The sequence below is a fragment of the Cucurbita pepo genome, chromosome 2 (assembly GCF_057944985.1).
Source record: "Cucurbita pepo subsp. pepo isolate OVF chromosome 2, ASM5794498v1, whole genome shotgun sequence".
In the NCBI taxonomy this organism is placed as follows: Eukaryota; Viridiplantae; Streptophyta; class Magnoliopsida; order Cucurbitales; family Cucurbitaceae; genus Cucurbita; species Cucurbita pepo.
Window position 1 is genome coordinate 13779333 of NC_141799.1, and position 17566 is coordinate 13796898.

General features: G+C 34.5%; 2 protein-coding genes across 2 annotated transcripts; one reads left to right on the plus strand and one right to left on the minus strand.

Moving 5' to 3' along the window:
• The first annotated feature begins 715 nt into the window (after nucleotides 1–715).
• Nucleotides 716–9947, plus strand: BGLU42 (beta glucosidase 42). The gene is made up of 14 exons (XM_087121106.1): nucleotides 716–918; nucleotides 2507–2573; nucleotides 2687–2745; nucleotides 4303–4378; nucleotides 4905–4979; nucleotides 5063–5150; nucleotides 6448–6673; nucleotides 7243–7358; nucleotides 7627–7841; nucleotides 7913–7947; nucleotides 8077–8179; nucleotides 8572–8680; nucleotides 9271–9481; nucleotides 9722–9947. Exons 1-13 carry the CDS (start codon nucleotides 796–798, stop codon nucleotides 9464–9466), a joined length of 1488 nt encoding a protein of 495 aa, XP_086977232.1. The 5' UTR covers nucleotides 716–795; the 3' UTR covers nucleotides 9467–9481; nucleotides 9722–9947.
• Nucleotides 9948–11538: 1591 nt separating this feature from the next.
• On the minus strand, nucleotides 11539–16926 carry LOC111788731 (uncharacterized). The gene is made up of 8 exons (XM_023669194.2): nucleotides 16775–16926; nucleotides 16007–16030; nucleotides 15068–15173; nucleotides 14905–14973; nucleotides 13664–14157; nucleotides 13200–13461; nucleotides 12060–12268; nucleotides 11539–11916 (listed from the first exon to the last, which is right to left on the minus strand). Exons 1-8 carry the CDS (start codon nucleotides 16777–16779, stop codon nucleotides 11850–11852), a joined length of 1236 nt encoding a protein of 411 aa, XP_023524962.1. The 5' UTR covers nucleotides 16780–16926; the 3' UTR covers nucleotides 11539–11849.
• Nucleotides 16927–17566: the final 640 nt, after the last annotated feature.

Consider the following 17566-nt stretch of genomic DNA (forward strand, 5'->3'; position numbering starts at 1 on the left):
CCATCATGTTTTTTTTTTTTTTTTTCTTTTGATTTACAAACTCCTAAGGAAGCAAAATTCCTTGTCGGATAAGTTTCGACCCGTACAAAAGGCATAACGATTTGGGCACTGTCTTGGAGAGAGGCTTGGTGAAATAGACATGTCTGTGAAGATGCGGACTATCTGCACCTGGACAGGAAGACCCTATGAAGCTTCACTGTTTCTAGGATTGGCTTTGGGCCTTTCTTGCGCAGCTTAGGTGGAGGCGCGAAGAAGGCTCCCTTCCCAGGGGCCCGAGCCATCAGTGAGATACCACTCTGGAAGAGCTAGAATTCTAACCTTGTGTAAGGACTTACGGGCCAAGGAAATATTTGTATATTTGATGACAGTTCATAATTTTGAATTTCTATTTAATTTTTTAATAAATTTTTAAAAATTTGCTTTAAAAAGTAAAATTTAAAGTTTTGTGAAAATAAAGCTATTTTAAAAAGATTAGAGAGAATAAAGCAATTTATTAAAATTTAAACTTTAATGAAGAATAAAAGTTTGATGGGTATTATTTTTATGATTTATCCTAAAAAAATTAATTTTCCAATTCCGAAATGTTATATTCCACGTCACAATTTCCAGCTAACGCAACCATTTAAGACTCAGCTTTTTTATTAATAATAATATTATTATTATTTAAATCTATATATCTCTGAAGATTACCGGCTGGCAGTTCTTGGACTATAAATACCTGTCAACTAGTTTTCTCTGCAATTCCCGATCTCATTTCCCCTCACTGATCCATTAGATAAATTCACTGAAACGAAAATGCCGAAGAAGGAGTTGTTGGAGCATCATCGAGAGGATGCAGATGGCCCCAACGCTAAACCACTATCTCGCGATGATTTTCCTCCAGACTTCTTCTTTGGCGTTGCCACTTCCGCTTATCAGGTTCCTTTTTACTTGTTCAAGAACAACAATGTCAACAATAGCTTGCATTTTCTTCAATGTCTGCATGCTCATTTATTTTATCGTTACTTTCGCCTTGTGATTTCGTTTTGCGCTATTCGTTTATCTCTTGTATTTTGGAATTTGTTCTGTTTGGATGATTTAATTTGAATGAATCGATTGCATGAATCGCGATGTTTTAAGTATTTTTATTGGTTTTAACCTTTTCGATTCGTTTTTGTTATTTTCGATTTCTGAGCTTCATTGCGACTCCTGAGGCGTTCTGATTTTCCTGATCTCTGATTGTTCGTTTCTTCCTCTTTTATAAATCTCGATTCGAATTTGATAAATATACCTTTCGCCGATCGGCTCTTTCTTGCTACCTCCGATCTGTAAAATGGAAATTTGCGTGGTTTTCATTCACAGAGTATATCCTCCTTCCAAATCGTACTGTTTCTATGTTAGGCGTTGCTTAATTTCCTTTCAGCTATACGATAGGAGCTAGATTTTATAAGTCCTCAACAGTGAGAAAGTTTGATTTCCTCTTTTATCACTACTTTCATATGCTTTCATTTTCTGAATATTTTTTCAGATTTATTTTTCCAATAATAATTACAAATATAATATATTTTTAAAAAAATAATTCCAAATATCTATTAAAAATAATTTTAAATAGAACTTTATTTTTTAAACTTATAAATCATTGATCAACTAAGAGAAAAGTAATCAAGATGTGTAGTAATTAATTAACGTAAATTTATGATTAATTATAGCCGTAATAATCAGTTTTACTCCAAAGACAATACTTAGGGTGAGGGATCTGAATCATCGTCTTAATGATAGTCAATTATTTTCATAAAAATGTTATTTACTTAAATTTTACAGTATATTTAAACCTTTCACTTCTCTCATTATATATTTTGTTTGTATACTTTCATTTTACTTCTTTTATGATAATATTTTATTTGTATTTTTGTAATTTTCTTATAGAAAAAGCAATTATGATGAAGAATAATATACTTTATTTGAAAATTTAATTATTAGTATAATTTTGAAATACGTTAACTTCTCTTTTTATATTTGTGGAATTTTTTTAAAATTTACCATCAACAATTATTTTCAAACGTTAAGATAAAAGTGCAACGCATGTGAGCATTGACTAGTTTCGCCAAGGGAGTGCTTTGGTGATTGCAGTGAGCACATTGATTAATATGGTTGAATAATACAAACATTGGTTATTAAATCAGTTTGTGGCCATCCCTTTGATGTGAAAGGCTGATTAAGAATATAAAGAGGTCAATGATTAAAGGATTCTATACTGAACTTGCAAGAAGATCAAACGTTTCGTCTCTCACGTCTGTGGGCTTGAGATCGTTTCTAAAATCAAAGTAATATATTAAAATATATAAAATCATTATTTGTGAAGAATATCACATTCCTTTAGCATGCATTGCACCGGTTTAATAAAATGTTGGAATCAAAATTGTTCTCTTACTTATACTTTTATTAATTAGTTAATTAACTAAATCAGAAATAGTAATAGAAAAATCTCACTATAGATAATTAAAAAATCATAAATTTGATTTTTCAGGTTGAAGGAGCTGCCAAGGAGGGAGGTAGAGGTCCTAGCATCTGGGATGAATTTTCACATATTAAGGGTAGCCATTGATCTTTAATCTTGAAGTTCGGTCATCCCTTGAAATTTCTCTAACCAGATAGCTAAGTTTATTTTCTTGTGGTTAAACTTATTCTGTTTCTACCATGTTTGCAGGAAATATTATTGATGGTGGCAATGGCGATGTAGCTGTGGATCAATATCACAGATACGAGGTTGGTCAACTTCACTCTTAAGAGTGTTCACCAATTATTTAATTTCCTTATATAAAAAGAAAATTTGTGCCTTTGATTGTTGTTCATGGTCACCTAATTTTGCAATTCTGAGCTCTTACTTCTTGCCTTCTTAGAGATTGTTTCTGCTAGTTAAGTCCAAGATTTAAGTTAAATCCTTTCTTCATTATACAAATCCAATGTATGAGTAGCTCTCCCTTCTAAATATTTAATCAAAAGTTGAAGTTACTGTTTCTTTGGTGCTTTGTTTATAATATGAAAATTGCTTTAAAAAAATTCAAATTTTAAATTTAATATAATTTTCCAAGGATTAATTAATGTACGTTACCTAACTTTGTGTTGTGTTTTGATACTTTGAGGGCAAGGAACAAGGAGAAAAATTTGGTCTAGGCAATTTTACCTTTTCATGTTTCTTCGAATACTCTTCCTCGGGTGCTTAAGGAGACATTGAGGTGGAACTAAAAGAGATTTACGTAACAATGTGCCTGGGGCTTTTAGATTTCATCTCGTCTCTTAGGTGATGATTACGGCATCCAGGTCCAGTGTAAGAGTCTGACAGCCCCTTCCTTATGTTTCTCTCTCAAGGGAACAAGTTCCTTAATTCAATTTCCAACGGTTATCTTCATGTTTCAAGAATCCTTCATAGATTTGGAAGTTGAAATTTAATGGCAAGTGGAGAACTGGAAAGGGATGCTCAAGAACCAAGGGTTCAACAAAGTGTAAGGGTTTTCCTAAAATCAGATATTTGCTCTATTTTCCTGCATAGCCTCGTATTTACCACTTAAACACATTGCGAAGGAGCCTTGATGTTTTGAGAGTATATCCATAATAGTCGACTTAAGAAGAAGAGTTCCTATTTCTATAATACCAATGCTGAGAGCACCCACATGAATAAGAGTAATTTCCAATCAACCAAATGACACCCTACCTTGAGGCTCCTCCTACAAGAAAAAAAAAAACGATCAATTTCTCAAGTCTTCCACCTTGTCACCATTTTCATTCGCTCAGCTAGTTGAACCGTTCTCCTTGAGATATTAGATTTGTGTTGCATTGATGTTTTCTAGAGGCACCACTGAATACTACCATGATGTTATCTTAGGTAGCCATTTGGATGAAAAGGCTAATATGATTTCATTATAAGCCAATAAAGGTCTTATCATTTTGGATTAAAAAAGAAACAGAAACTTTTGCAAATAGAGGAAGACAGGTGTTCTACTTCCTTATCGTTGTCCATCTTACTTCCTCCAATTGCAGTGTTGAGGATAGGGCTTACTGCAACCACTCACTAATTTTTTTATCCATACCAACTAGAAGGAATGTTGTAGGCTTCCCTACGGCGGTTTTGATACCCCTCATCCCCCTTCCTGCGCATTTTGTATCTGGTCATGCTTCATTTGGACTGTTTCTTATAAAAAGGAAACAGATTACATATTTAAATCTCATATTTTCTTTATACGGCTACATTGGCAGGTTCTTTATTTTAATTTTTTTAATAGAATAATTACATTATTTATTATTTATTACTTTGTGTACGTTTAGGAAGATGTTGAACTAATAGCAAAATTGGGATTTGGAGCTTACCGCTTTTCAATATCATGGTCCCGCATATTTCCTGGTATGTGCTTTGTAATATCTTCACTGCATTTTGGCTAATATCAAAGGAATATATCTGCATGTGGCACCCCCTCGATATTGTAGATGTACATTTAAACCTCAAAAAGGAAGAAAAAAAAAACAAAGCTTTTCATTTTAAAGAGAACATATATATTCTTTGTTTTTTTAAGGAGAGCAAAGCTTTTCATTTTAAACAAGAAAGGAAACTTTTCGTTGATGTAATGAAAAGGAGTGAGGCCCTCCAATACCCTAGTTATTAAAAGAAAAGCCATCTTCTTTTTCTCTTGTTTTTGTCCTGTTTTCCCTCTATTTCCTCCAATCCTCTTGAAGAATTTTTGTAGTTATATTATTTTCTCTCCCTTGGTTATTTCCGTCTTGTTATTTTTACTGGCCTTTTAAACCACCCACATTCTGTTGTTTTCGATTCTTAGCATCACGACCATTCTAAGGATGCAGAAATTATACAAATTTAAAGTCTCTTTGCTGTTTTATTGCAATGTCTACTGATGATCTTTTTCCTCTTTCAGATGGTTTGGGGACCAAAGTCAATGTTGAAGGGATTAGTTATTACAATAACCTAATCAATGCACTTCTTGAAAAGGGTAAAAATCTCTTCCTATCAATTTCATTTTTTAGCTCAGTTAGGGGGGAAAATTGCTGACGGATTTTAGTTATTTTTTTGCAGGCATTCAGCCTTATGTAACATTGTATCATTGGGATCTTCCTTTGCATCTTCAAGAGGCAATTGGAGGGTGGCTAAATAAAGAAATTGTGTAAGTTCTTTGCTTGGGAACTATGTGGTCTGAACAACTATGTTAATTTCAAAATGCACTGTCTTCTGCAAAAAAATTTTAATGAATAGTATATGATTCTCTTACTGGTATTTGGTTTACATGTGTGTATAAAGCTCGGGTTCTTGTAGGTTGGAGTAGCAAAGTCGTAAGTTTTTTCTAGCGTGTTTGGGTTGTGCAGAGGAGAGGGAAAGGTTTTATAAGTTTGAGATTGTATGAACTTCGTTTGGAGTTGAAGTATAGCTTGAAAAGTGTTTCAATATCTAGTGTAATTTTAATGTTTCAACTAGTGGGATTAACAAAGTTGCAATCTGGAATAAATTATCCCTCATATCTATCAAATGTAGGCTAGGGTATAAAAGCTAAACTCAGATTCAAATTCCCTTACTGACGTCTCCTTTTGTGTGTGTGTGTGTTTACCTATGTATGTGCCCAACGTACATGGTGAAACTAAATTCCATCTTACAGACTTAACAAAACATCCTATAACCTTTGCATCTTCATCTCCAAAGAGAGAGGGAGGGAGAGAAAACACCATCAACTCAATCTGAGCAATAAATGAAAAAGGAGGCTTTATTTAAAACTTAATATAGCTTTTTTTTAATTCTTAAATATATATATTGTCGTCTTTGAATAATACCTCCAGTGCATTTCTTCAATCTGTGGAAATCCTTGAGTGAAAATTGGTTGGCGTAGTCATATTTCACACGAGATAAGCATCTCGATCTTGTTCTCTAATTTTGCTCAATGGTCTTCTTAATGATCAATACAAGTCTATTGGCAACTACATTTTTTCATCAAGAAATGAAAAGGGTCTAATGTTTGAGGACACAAACTCTGCATGGAGTGAAAAAAGAACCAAGAACCAAACGAATACAAAAGGAGCACTAAGGCAACCCAAAAAAGAACAAGAATCTGTAAAGAAAACTTAGTAAGCACCTAATTTGACTGTGAGTTTCTTTAGTAAGCACCGTGACAATGTTAGTTGAACACCTTGAGATTTCTTTTTGTTTTCCCGGTCATGTTTTATGTTTGTTAACCTGACATCTACACTGAGCATGTTTGTTAACCTCAACAACCAAAAAACCAACATAGTTTAGGGTCTACTTTACTATTTTTTATGATGACTTCAAATGATATCTTTCAACCATCAATACTTTTCAATCATTTGTCTTTTTTTCTATATGTTGTATAATCATTTAAATCTCATATATCTGTAAATCATTTTGCAAGTTCCATGTTGACCACCTGTTTTATAACTTCCTTGGCGAACAAACAGAAATTACTTCGCAATCTACGCAGAAACTTGTTTTGCAAGTTTTGGTGATAGAGTGAAGAACTGGATTACCATTAATGAGCCTCTTCAAACATCCGTGAATGGACATGGAATTGGTATCTTTGCTCCAGGAAGACGGGAAAATCCATCAGTTGAACAATATTTGACTTCACACCACCAAATCTTGGCCCATGCAACTGCTGTATCCATTTATCGGAAGAAGTACAAGGTATGCTATCCAAACCTGTCTTCACTAAGGACCCTCCTATTGTGTTTTCATTTTTATATCTTCTGATGAGTACACGATTTAAATATTTGAATCTCTCTTCGTCCTTGTCAATATGCAGTGTACACTTGATCCTCAATTTAGATTTGTTTTGCGCCCCCCCCCCCCCCCCCCCCCCCAATTTAAGCGTTTTCGGCCTTGTGTAAACTTTCAAAGATTCTCTATAGACTTGGAGAACCAAGATTTAACCTTAAGGGAGCATCTGGCGTTGACTAATTTGGTAGAGTAGTCCTCAATTTGGGTTGTGGACTTCACTTCATGACACACCATGTTGAAGATTCATAATCAGGTGGTAGTTGTGATGATAGATTGTGAAGCAACACATAATTTCATAATTCTAGAGTTAGTTGAAAAACTCAAGTTACCAATTAAAAAACAAAGGAATATGTTTGGAGAAGATTCTGGCCAATCATGCACCCTCACACACCAAACAAGAAATTAAAATTTATTTCGTATTGCGTGTGTAATCACATGAAATATGTTTGGTATTTTCTACTCTCGTCCTTTTCCAGGCACAACAGGGAGGACAAATAGGTATATCTGTAGATTGTGAATGGGCAGAACCTAATTCAAATAAAGTTGAAGACAGGACTGCTGCATCTAGACGCCTTGATTTTCATTTTGGGTGGTAAGTTCTGGACTCTTGTGGCATCTTTACTATTGTTGGGGACAGGGAAAAGATATACCATTTTGTAATGTCTATCTCCTTTCAGCCCCCTCATGAACAAGCGTCAATATACATTTCATTGTATACTAGTGATTATAAAAAAGGACTTCCAGAGTTAACTATAGAAAACCCTTTACTGTTCTTTAAAAATAAAAAAGGACTTCCAGAGTTGCTCGAAGTCCCTTCCTAGCATAATTATTTAGTAGTTGAGCTATTAATATTGGAATAGGTACATGAACCCAATATTTTATGGCGATTACCCTGAAGTTATGCATGAAGAACTTGGAGATAACCTTCCGAAATTCACTGATGAAGAAAAGGAGTTGATTACGAATAGTGTGGACTTTGTGGGTCTGAATCACTACACATCGAGGTTTATTGCTGATGTACAAGAGACCTCTGATCACAATGATTTCTACAAATCACAAAAGATGGAAAGAATTGGTAAATCCCAATCTCTCTCTCTCTCCCTGTTTTAGAACAAGGATTATGCTTAACGTTTCTGTTATTATCAGTTCAATGGGAAGATGGTGAGCTGATCGGCGAGAAGGTATGGCTCTCTCTCTCTCACACATCACAGTATATACAACCACACTTGTACTTCTACTGCAATAAAGGCATTTTCAGTAGGCATCTGTGTAAGCTATGACCTTCATTTTGCTGTGAAATTTATATGCAGGCGGCATCAGAATGGCTTTACGTTGTTCCTTGGGGCCTCCGAAAGCTTCTAAACTACGTAAAACAGAAATATAAGAATCCAATTATCATCATAACTGAGAATGGTATGTGCACTGAAAGCCTTCTAACATTATTGGAATGCGATGAACTTCCCTGATGGAAGGAAAATTGTAGTTTATTTTTTCAACCAACCATGTGATCACCCAAATATATTGAAATATAAAAGATAATGGAATTACAGAATAACTCTCCTATAATTCGAGGTATACTTGGCACTTCCCCGTGGATTAATGCTTTTCCATGAGTGTGAACCATTTTGAACCCAGTTATGCAGTGGTCTTCTCAATTTGTTCAATCAAACTGGCAATTGCAGAATCTTAAAACGGAGGGATTATGTATTTTGAATGACGAATTGATTAATATTTCTGGAATTTATCCTTAAAGTGATGAAAACTTGAACCTTGCTGGCCATGCAATATTTTATTTCCGATTTCAGGTGTGGATGATGAAGAAGATGAAACTTGCCCACTACATGAGATGCTTGATGACAAAATGAGAGTTGGTTATTTCAAGAGTTATCTGGCTGAAATATCTAATGCAATCAGGTTGGCTGCATACATTTCTTTCTTTCAAAATGTTTTCTTAATCAATAGAGATGACATTGTTATTGATTTAGGAGGTTCTGAAACCGAGTTTTTTTTAAACACATTAGCATTTACCTTTTGTTCAAGTTTTACTCTCGTATAGCCTCTTTCATTCTTGAACCGTACTGGCGTTCAGATACGAGGGGTTAACTTTTATTTCTTTAAAATTAGTTGTTCCTTAACTTTCCTACTCAATCTCGTTTTGGTTTCTAACTTTCAAACCTTTTGTTTTGGCTTCTTAACCTTCCAAATATTCTCTTTCAGTCCTTAAACTCGGAATAAATTTCATCTCTAGTTTATTTTTAAAATGTCTATTCTAGTCCCTATTCTTTTAATCTCTATATATTTTAGTCGAAATAATTCAAAAATATCTATTTTGGTTCGTATACTTTTAAAGAGTGACTAATTTAGTTCTTCTCTTATTTTTATTTAATCTCATTTGTGTTAGAATTTTGAAAATTGGACCAAACGGAGATAGTTTGTTTGTCAGTAGCAGACTGCTACACTGAATGATGAGTTATTTTGGTGCTGATATGGGATTTTTTGCACAGGGATGGAGTAGATGTTAGGGGTTACTTTGCATGGTCATTAGTGGACAACTTTGAGTGGGCTCAAGGCTACACCAAACGATTTGGATTGGTGTATGTGGACTACAAGAATGGCCTAACTCGCCACCCTAAATCCTCTGCTTACTGGTTCCTCCGCTTCTTGAAAGGTTCCGATGAGAAAAGTGGCAAGCAAGAATGAACACTCCTTCCTTTCGTATGTCTTATTGACACTCCTTTTCTCTTATTGACACTCCTTTTCTCATCTATTTTCAATCTTAAATCTTCTTGCCTCTCTCTCTCTCTCTCTCTCTCTCTCTCTCTCTCTCTCTCTCTCTCTCTCTCTCTCTCTCTCTCTCTCTCTCTCTCTCTCTCTCTTTGCTCCCCATTTGTTTTGTTTGCTATCAGCTTGTGGTATTAATTAACCAATACTTTTGACTTGCTTCTTGGAATGAAGGTAAACGATGAGCAAAAAGGGGGCGAAATATTGGTCGAAGCCATCTAAGGAGAATCTATCAGGCATGTCTTGTTGTTTCGGTAACCCATAATTAAAATGTCACTCTTAATGTATGTCATTGTCATTTGAAGTTGGTGTGTGGTTAAAGGAACAATAAAACTCTGTATTATTTGAGTGGAAATAAATGTAATTATGTGTTATCTAAATAGTGTGATTCATTACATCATCTTTACTGTGACTTTCTTGTATTTCTTATTAGTTTAGTTTTTGTTGAATTCAAGTTCTAGTTTAGTTCATGTTTTGCAAGTTTATTCCAAGTATGCTTATCTTTTCAATGAAATTTATTGTTATTCATTCAAGAACCTTATCCTTGAAGGTTCAAGTATGTATATATCCTAAGCAGGAATATAAACTCCACCTTGTGCTTAAGTAACCTTGTCCACCTTGTGCTTATTGAGTTTGTCTCTATTAACTCATTTAAATTAGCATACTTTGTATGACTTTGAAGATCAATATAGTAGAGGTTCATCTTAGTTTACTTTCTGTATCTAGACATACGAGAATATGACAAGAACCCTTAGAGTTAGTAGAGTTGAGTGCTTGAGTGCTTGAATTAACCATAGACACATGTTTAATTGTTTAGACTCCTACAAGCACAAGTTCACTACACATAAAATGTCATCTCTTCAGGCTGCCATACATAAGAGAGTATACAATACCGTTATATTTAGTGAAAATCAAATAGATTAGTTGATTCTTTTGTGTAAGGTTCGTATAAAAGATTTCATTATAATAACGTACCATTTTGATTAGTTGATAATAGTATAAGGTTCTTCGAGTAGGTTTTTGCTCCAAATTTGAACTTTTAAAACCACAAACCGTTGTATTCTGTTACCTGAAATATCTAGCAAATAAAACAAAAACATCCAAAACTTATAGGCAAATTAAAATGAACCACATCCCAAGGACTGAAAATTAACCAAGTTTATAAGTTGATAAACTGATCTAATATCATCTATTTTCTAATATACATGCATGCATAGTGTCACGGTCATGCTTGTCCAAGGCATGTTCATGCCGAAACTTTTGCCTTTACTTTATTGCTTTCTTTATTGTTTTTTTTTACCACTTTCATGTTGTATTATTTCTTTCTTATTTTCTTTAAGAGTATACGTTTCGGCGATGTCATGGCTACGGCTAGTAGACAAAAATGCCTCAAAATGTACTAGTAGACAGTCATGGCTACGGCTAGTAGACAGAAATGTCTCAAAATGTACTAGTAGACAGAATGCCTCAAAATGTACTATAAGAGATACGACTAGTTTTCAACTTCTCCCTACCCGATAGTTATATGCAGTAAGTCGTTGCCTTTTTTGCTTACATTCGCATAACACCAATTTCAAATTCTCTCTTTTCAAAACCTCTCCCCCCGCTTTCTAAAATCTTCTGTTGATATCGAGACCCGAGGTTTGTACTCACGTTGCCTGACCGTAGGCAACGTAATTCGAAGTAGGCTTCACCCACTCAGTACTGAGAGTGAGTGCCGCACAATTGCCAAATTCGCTGCCTAGAAATCGCGATTGTGACACATGTAACCTTGGATACATAACATGCATAATTCCTCATCTCATACTGCGGAATAATATTGTAGCATTCATACAACAGTTGGATAAACAAACCACTCAAGCACAACCGACCTGTTGCTCAAATTCCAGCATGAGCCAAATTAGGAATCAGCCACTAGCGATGATAATTGAATGTCTGTCTATTAAGAACAATGCAAAGCTGATTCTTCAAAACAGTTGAAGATAACATCATAAAAGTAAAATAAAAGTAGATAAATCATTCAAGATACTACCAAGTCTTTTCAGTACATTTTTATCAAGAGAAATAACAAAAATATCACCTCAAACAGAGTAGAGCAAAAGATTGCATGACCAAAGTCGTAGTAGAGTATAACGTTACAATAATTATTGCTACTAAATCAGTCATCATTATTGGTACATAAACACACCACAAAACTTAAAAAGGCAATAACAATTCCGAGTTGCATCTCAGAAAATAGATGATGATATTAGATGGATTTCAGTGGAATGCAACACCATAAATCACTTTCCACCTATAACTCTCACTCCTCTTCTTCAGCCTCTTCCAGCCAATTCACAAAAGGTTCCAGTGCCTTCACGAAGCTCTGCCTGTTATGTTGCCATTTACACAATTGCAGAGTCAAGTACAAATACACAGCCGGATTCATAAATAACAAAACAAAGATCAATCAAGAATAGCTCTATATGAACAGAAGTTAGAACAGTGGTCTATGCAGAGATGACATGCATACCTGCCCTTAGGGTTTGTTCCTTTACGGAACCAAAAGAGTATGGTGTCCTCAGCCAGTACATCCTGGTCGTACAGAGACCTAACAATTTCGGGGAAAAGCTTCATCAGCTTAGCATCCTCATAGCATTGCATCTGAACTTTGTAGATAAGTTCCAGCTCAAGCTTCCCTGTGCTGCAGAAGGTATTCAACAATTCTGCCCAAGTTTTCACCTGAGTGAAAAGAAAAGGTCAATACTTCAACATCTTCTGTCTATATTTCAAGGAACAGCTTTTAAATTGTAAAATTTATGTGGAAATACACTCTAGATATGAGAAATATGTCAAGGAACAACAATGGCTCAAGTACTTTATGTTAGTTGGGCATAGAAAATAAATAACAAGGTCAATCCCTAAACAGCTAGTCTAACAAAACTAACATAAACACTCCTCTCCACACCCAGACTAAAGTTTCCATATTTGAAGGAATCCAGAGGGAACACAGAAATGAGCCTGAACCTTAGAAGAGTTAAGAAAAAAGGGGATTACATGCCTAAATCAAAATTTTATAACAGAAACTGAAACTCCAACTTGAGAGTAACCAAAATCAAGAGACAACAGACATAAGATTTTAGCGCAAGTCCTTGACAGTCTAAGACATGCACTCCCAGAATCTATTGAGAATATTCAATCTCCATTTGCGGGAGGGAGACAAATCATATATGCTACTTTGGTGGCTTCAGAGGTGGTAGATTACTCCGAAGCTAAGAGGCCAAGGGTTTTTTTTTTCTTTCATTGAAACTTGGACTGTGAGAATGACAAAGTGAACTGAAATTTCTTATCAGATTATGTTTTGGCCAAGAAAGGGTTTTAGAGGTAGATGGATGAAGTGAATTTTGTGGCTGTTTGTCTTTGGTAAGCTATTCAATTATCATTAACGGTTGGCCTAGTGGAAAAAGTAAGGGTAAAAGGGGTATGAAACAAGGGAACTTCCCCTTTCCCTTTCATTGCCCTTTTCTTCCCTCTCCGAACCCAATTCCTCTTGGCCCCAAAAACTTACTCATCAAACGTATAGCTGAGTTAATCAAGGTTCAAACACAGGGCCACCTAGGGGCTCAGAAAATTCGAACAAGCGAGCAAGATGCAAGTGTATGATTAAAGTTACCTGACGAAGGGCTGAATTAGCATTCTGTTGTTGGTTCTTTCCAGACCACTGAACAGCATCCATTATGACATCCCACAAAATTCGAACAACCTCAATATCGGGTAAATTGGCATCTCTCATTCGAAGTTTCACACTTTCTATGACTTCAGCAATGTCAGTTTCCTCGGCTATCTGGGTTGTTAAAGCGGATTTCATTTCACTTAGCTTCACATCAAACATTTTCTTTGCGTTGTATTCTACCAAGGGCACCAGCCCTTCCTTCCTGAAAAATTAAGTCATGCCGGCACAAAAATAGAGAAATGATTCTAATATTCAAGAAAACAATAAAATCATAATATTTGCAACTTAGATTACCACTACTATATCAAGTCTGTAAAAAAAAATGGTATGAAAATAATAATTCAATAAATAAGAAAATAAAACATACTCTTCAACAAAATACGCGAAGTAAAAAATATACTAACGTGAAATGCTCAGAAAATCCTTCAGCAGACCGCTTAGCAGAAGGAAAGAACTCCAGAAGATTGTCTTCCACTTTGCCCCTCTTCAGGATGGAAATCAAATCATCAAGGCTATTATCCATGAGATACTCCTTGAAGAAGTCAGTTATAAATGAAAGAACTAGCCCTTTGGCCACAAGATTATCTTTAAGCAATGGCTGAAAAACAGTCTCGGGAGGCAGGCCCGACAGCTTCTGTGAGAAGGCAAGGGCAGTGAAAATAGCAAGTTTTTTTCTTTCATTTTCCTCAAAAAACTCAAGTGACTGCAGGAACCTTCGCATAACATTTTCAAGATATTTTATGAGAAATGGCCTCCGCCTCAAAATTTTCTGTATGTAGATAACAGATGGTAGAATGGCTTCACGTTTAGGTTCACAGTCTAATATAGAGTATGGATGGCGCTCTCCTTCATCAGGTTTTGTTGTTCCAGGCTGTGTGCGTCCACCAGTGAAAATAACCTGGCAGTACAACATATGTTGGTGGAAATCAGATACAAATTAGCTGAACTTCCTTAACGATGCAATAGGAAATTTAATTACTGCAATGCTGTACAATTTGTATTTTATTAGAAACAAAACTTTCATGCAAAAAGGGGAATGAGCAATCCCTGCCCAACACTTCACGGATAACTGCAGCTCTATAATTAAAAAAAAATACAGAAGCATTTAGCTCGTTGAAAACGATCAGATGTCGGGGAAGAACAAGTTTCATGCATATACACATGTTAAAAGACAATCTTACAACAAAAAGATAGACCGCTTCAGCAAAAAGACAAACTATTTCTCAAATATTAATAATTCTAGTTCTATTGCTTGCTCCATATACCCGCAAATTTTTTTACTTTTCCAGCAAGTTCTACATATATTACGTATATACATCAAGCTAAAATGAAAAATTTATGGGTTAACCGTTCCTACCATAGTGTAATTGAAATTCGTACTGTATAATGGGAAAACTAGTCACTTGCATGCAGTTCAATCAATATTACAAAACGTTGCTTCAGGAATGAATTAGAGAAAACATTAAAATTTCAATCAGCAATGAAGATAACTTTAAAATGACATAAAATAATGGACAGAATACGTAGTCAAGATGACAATCTTGTTATCAAAACTCAAAGAGAAGTGAAAGATCCTCAATAGTGTTTCACATTAGACAACATCACCGTATGGAAAGTGAGTGTATAACACCATCAAAATGACTACCTCGAAGAAGGTGTCCCCGTATCTTGAGAAGTCAAGTTCTGAAGACTCGATATTTCTGGCAATAAGTTCCTGTACAAGAAAATCACCATCGCATTATAAAATTGTTAGTCAAATCTACGCTGAAAACTATTTTTTCAATCATGAATGACGGTACAGAAATTACCAAATCACCAGCATTATCCAGATAAATCTGGACCACTGCATCAGAAAAAGACGCAGGGTCCAGTGGTATCGTAATATTCCGTTTGCGGGTCTTAATCCGCGTGCCACTGCCAAGTCAAACGATCACGGGGGATGTAAGTAGTAGTCAGTTTGCCGATGGCAGAATGCCAAAATGATGTATGTGAAGAAAACAAAACGTTCATGAACTATTTAATAGCATCATACACTAATAATTTAAACAGGAACAGGATTTTCAGAGCAAATGGGCCTGCTGTTAAAGCTACAATTCTTTAAGAATGGAAATAGCATAACCACAAATAGCAGACAGAGAAAAATGTATAATTGTTCTCTATTTTTTCAGAGTGAAAAACAAAATTTATTACTCTAAAATAGTAACTATCGAAGTAAGTGAGAAAACCAACATCAACTGAAGCCAGCAGTAGTAAGAATAAACATAGCCTACTGACCAAGAATGGGATGGTACAATCCATTGCATTGATTAAATGTAAAATAGATTCATTGACATTTACACCCTTAGACCAAGTAAAAAATAGAACAAACATTATGGGAAATACTGTAAGGTAACCATCGAGGTGTGAGAATCCATTTCTTCATTTCTTAGAGATTTTACTAAGATAAGAGGAAGGGGAACACCCACGTAACCTATTTTTTTATCTATCTCAGTGACTGCAGGTGCAGACAATATTAACTGACCAGCTCCTAACCACAGTACAATACCCCACTTAACCTATCATAAATAACCATACAAACCCATTCATCTGGAACAATTGAGAAAATCACGGTCTAATACTAAAAGAGAAAATGATAAACAGTTATGAGATAGTAAAAATCAGCTATACCACATAAAAAATTAACTAGAAACTAATTCCATATAAAGAATACAAAAGGTAGAAGATAATAATAGTAGAACCTGGCTTACCCAAGAGTGGGTTTCTCCTTCGAGCTGCATGTACAAAAAAAATCCACAAAAGAAAAAATAATGAGTTAGACTACAAAGTCCATAGCAAAAGTGTACTAAATTTTACGGAATAATCACAGATCATGTGAATAAGCACGCTTATTGTTTGGGGGAGGGAGTAAATCGAGAAAGGCGCTTCTTCAATAAAAAAATTTCAAAAAAATGTAACTCATGGAAATATCTATTCTGACTTGCGTGAAAAAACTTCAACATCTGTCTACATCACACCTAGGAAACGTTTATCCAACTCACAAATTAGTTACAATCAGAAGCTGAACGGGAACGGAATTAGCTATTAAAAAAATTGTATGTTTTTATCTAATAAAGAGAAGAAAAAAAACGTGATTTGAAGATTAAACCCTAATTAGGTATTAGAACTTTTTCGTCCAAATAAACCTATAAACCAGATCCACGATACCAAAATAAAATCCAAAAATTCGATACATTAATGACAAAAGGCGATGAAACCAGAAGATCGATAAAATATCAGAAACAACTTAAAAAAGAAAAAGAAAAAAGGATCAAGTACAAATTAAAAATCAAGACAAAACACAACCGGGACAAAATTTTGCTACAAAAAACCTGAAATCTGAAATCACAAGTGACCGACACACAAAAGCAAACAGATCCATGAACGAAATCTATGAATCGAAATCGTCGGCCAGGCCTAACGAGAGAAACATCAAAGAGTTAAGAGAGAGAGATAGAGAAACGGAAAACGATTAAAACCTCATAAACCAAGACGAGTGAGGATCGGAGAAAGCTTAACGAGTCTGTACAAGTCGGTTGAGTTCGTCCCCAGAAGATGACCGAGAGAGGCCAAAATAAAAGCAGGGAGAGAGGAATGGAGAAAGGAAAACGAGTAAAAAGTTGCAGGTCGAGCAGGTTTATATAGTGAGAGCGGAATGTAATTAAGATGAAACAACGTGGCCGAATTGTAATTCCGTTGGAAAATAAGGACTCCATTGCAAATTTTTTATTTAGTCACAAAAAATATATACATTAAACTTAACTTATATATTTGGTTACTTTGGATAAATTATAATTTAATCCATATAATTTTAAAATCTTAGAAATAATTTCTACACCTTCATTATAAATATTATTTATTATATAGATTAAATATCGTAAATAATCTCCTAGAAATTATTTATAAATTTTTATCATAGATAAAATTTTAATTTTTAAAACTACTTATTATTACCAAATTACATTATTATTTTCTCGAAACTATCATTTGTTATAATATTTGTTATAAAGCATATCAATAATGTTACTAAGCTAAGATACATAAACACTTAGAGAACAAGACTGATACGTTACATTATGAAATAAAGCATATCAATAATGTTACTAAGATAAGATACTCGTTTTTATCTATATATTGTAAACTTTTTAGATTATTTATTGAACATAATCTAAGGTTTGATAGCATAAATTTCAACTTATTAATGATTAATTCTTAAAACTTATTTCTTAAAAAAAATAAATATACGAGAATGCCAACTTATTAATGATTAA

Excerpts from the sequence above, each read along its gene's own strand:
- BGLU42 (XM_087121106.1), top strand. The coding sequence starts at position 796 with ATGCCGAAGAAGGAGTTGTTGGAGCATCATCGAGAGGATGCAGATGGC. Across the intron at positions 2,574-2,686 it reads TGAATTTTCACATATTAAGG|GAAATATTATTGATGGTGGC; the intron begins GTAGCCATTGAT and ends CCATGTTTGCAG. Across the intron at positions 8,681-9,270 it reads GAAATATCTAATGCAATCAG|GGATGGAGTAGATGTTAGGG; the intron begins GTTGGCTGCATA and ends TTTTTTGCACAG.
- LOC111788731 (XM_023669194.2), bottom strand. Across the intron at positions 13,462-13,663 it reads GGATTTTCTGAGCATTTCAC|GAAGGAAGGGCTGGTGCCCT; the intron begins GTTAGTATATTT and ends TTAATTTTTCAG. Across the intron at positions 12,269-13,199 it reads CTAATTCAGCCCTTCGTCAG|GTGAAAACTTGGGCAGAATT; the intron begins GTAACTTTAATC and ends CTTTTCACTCAG.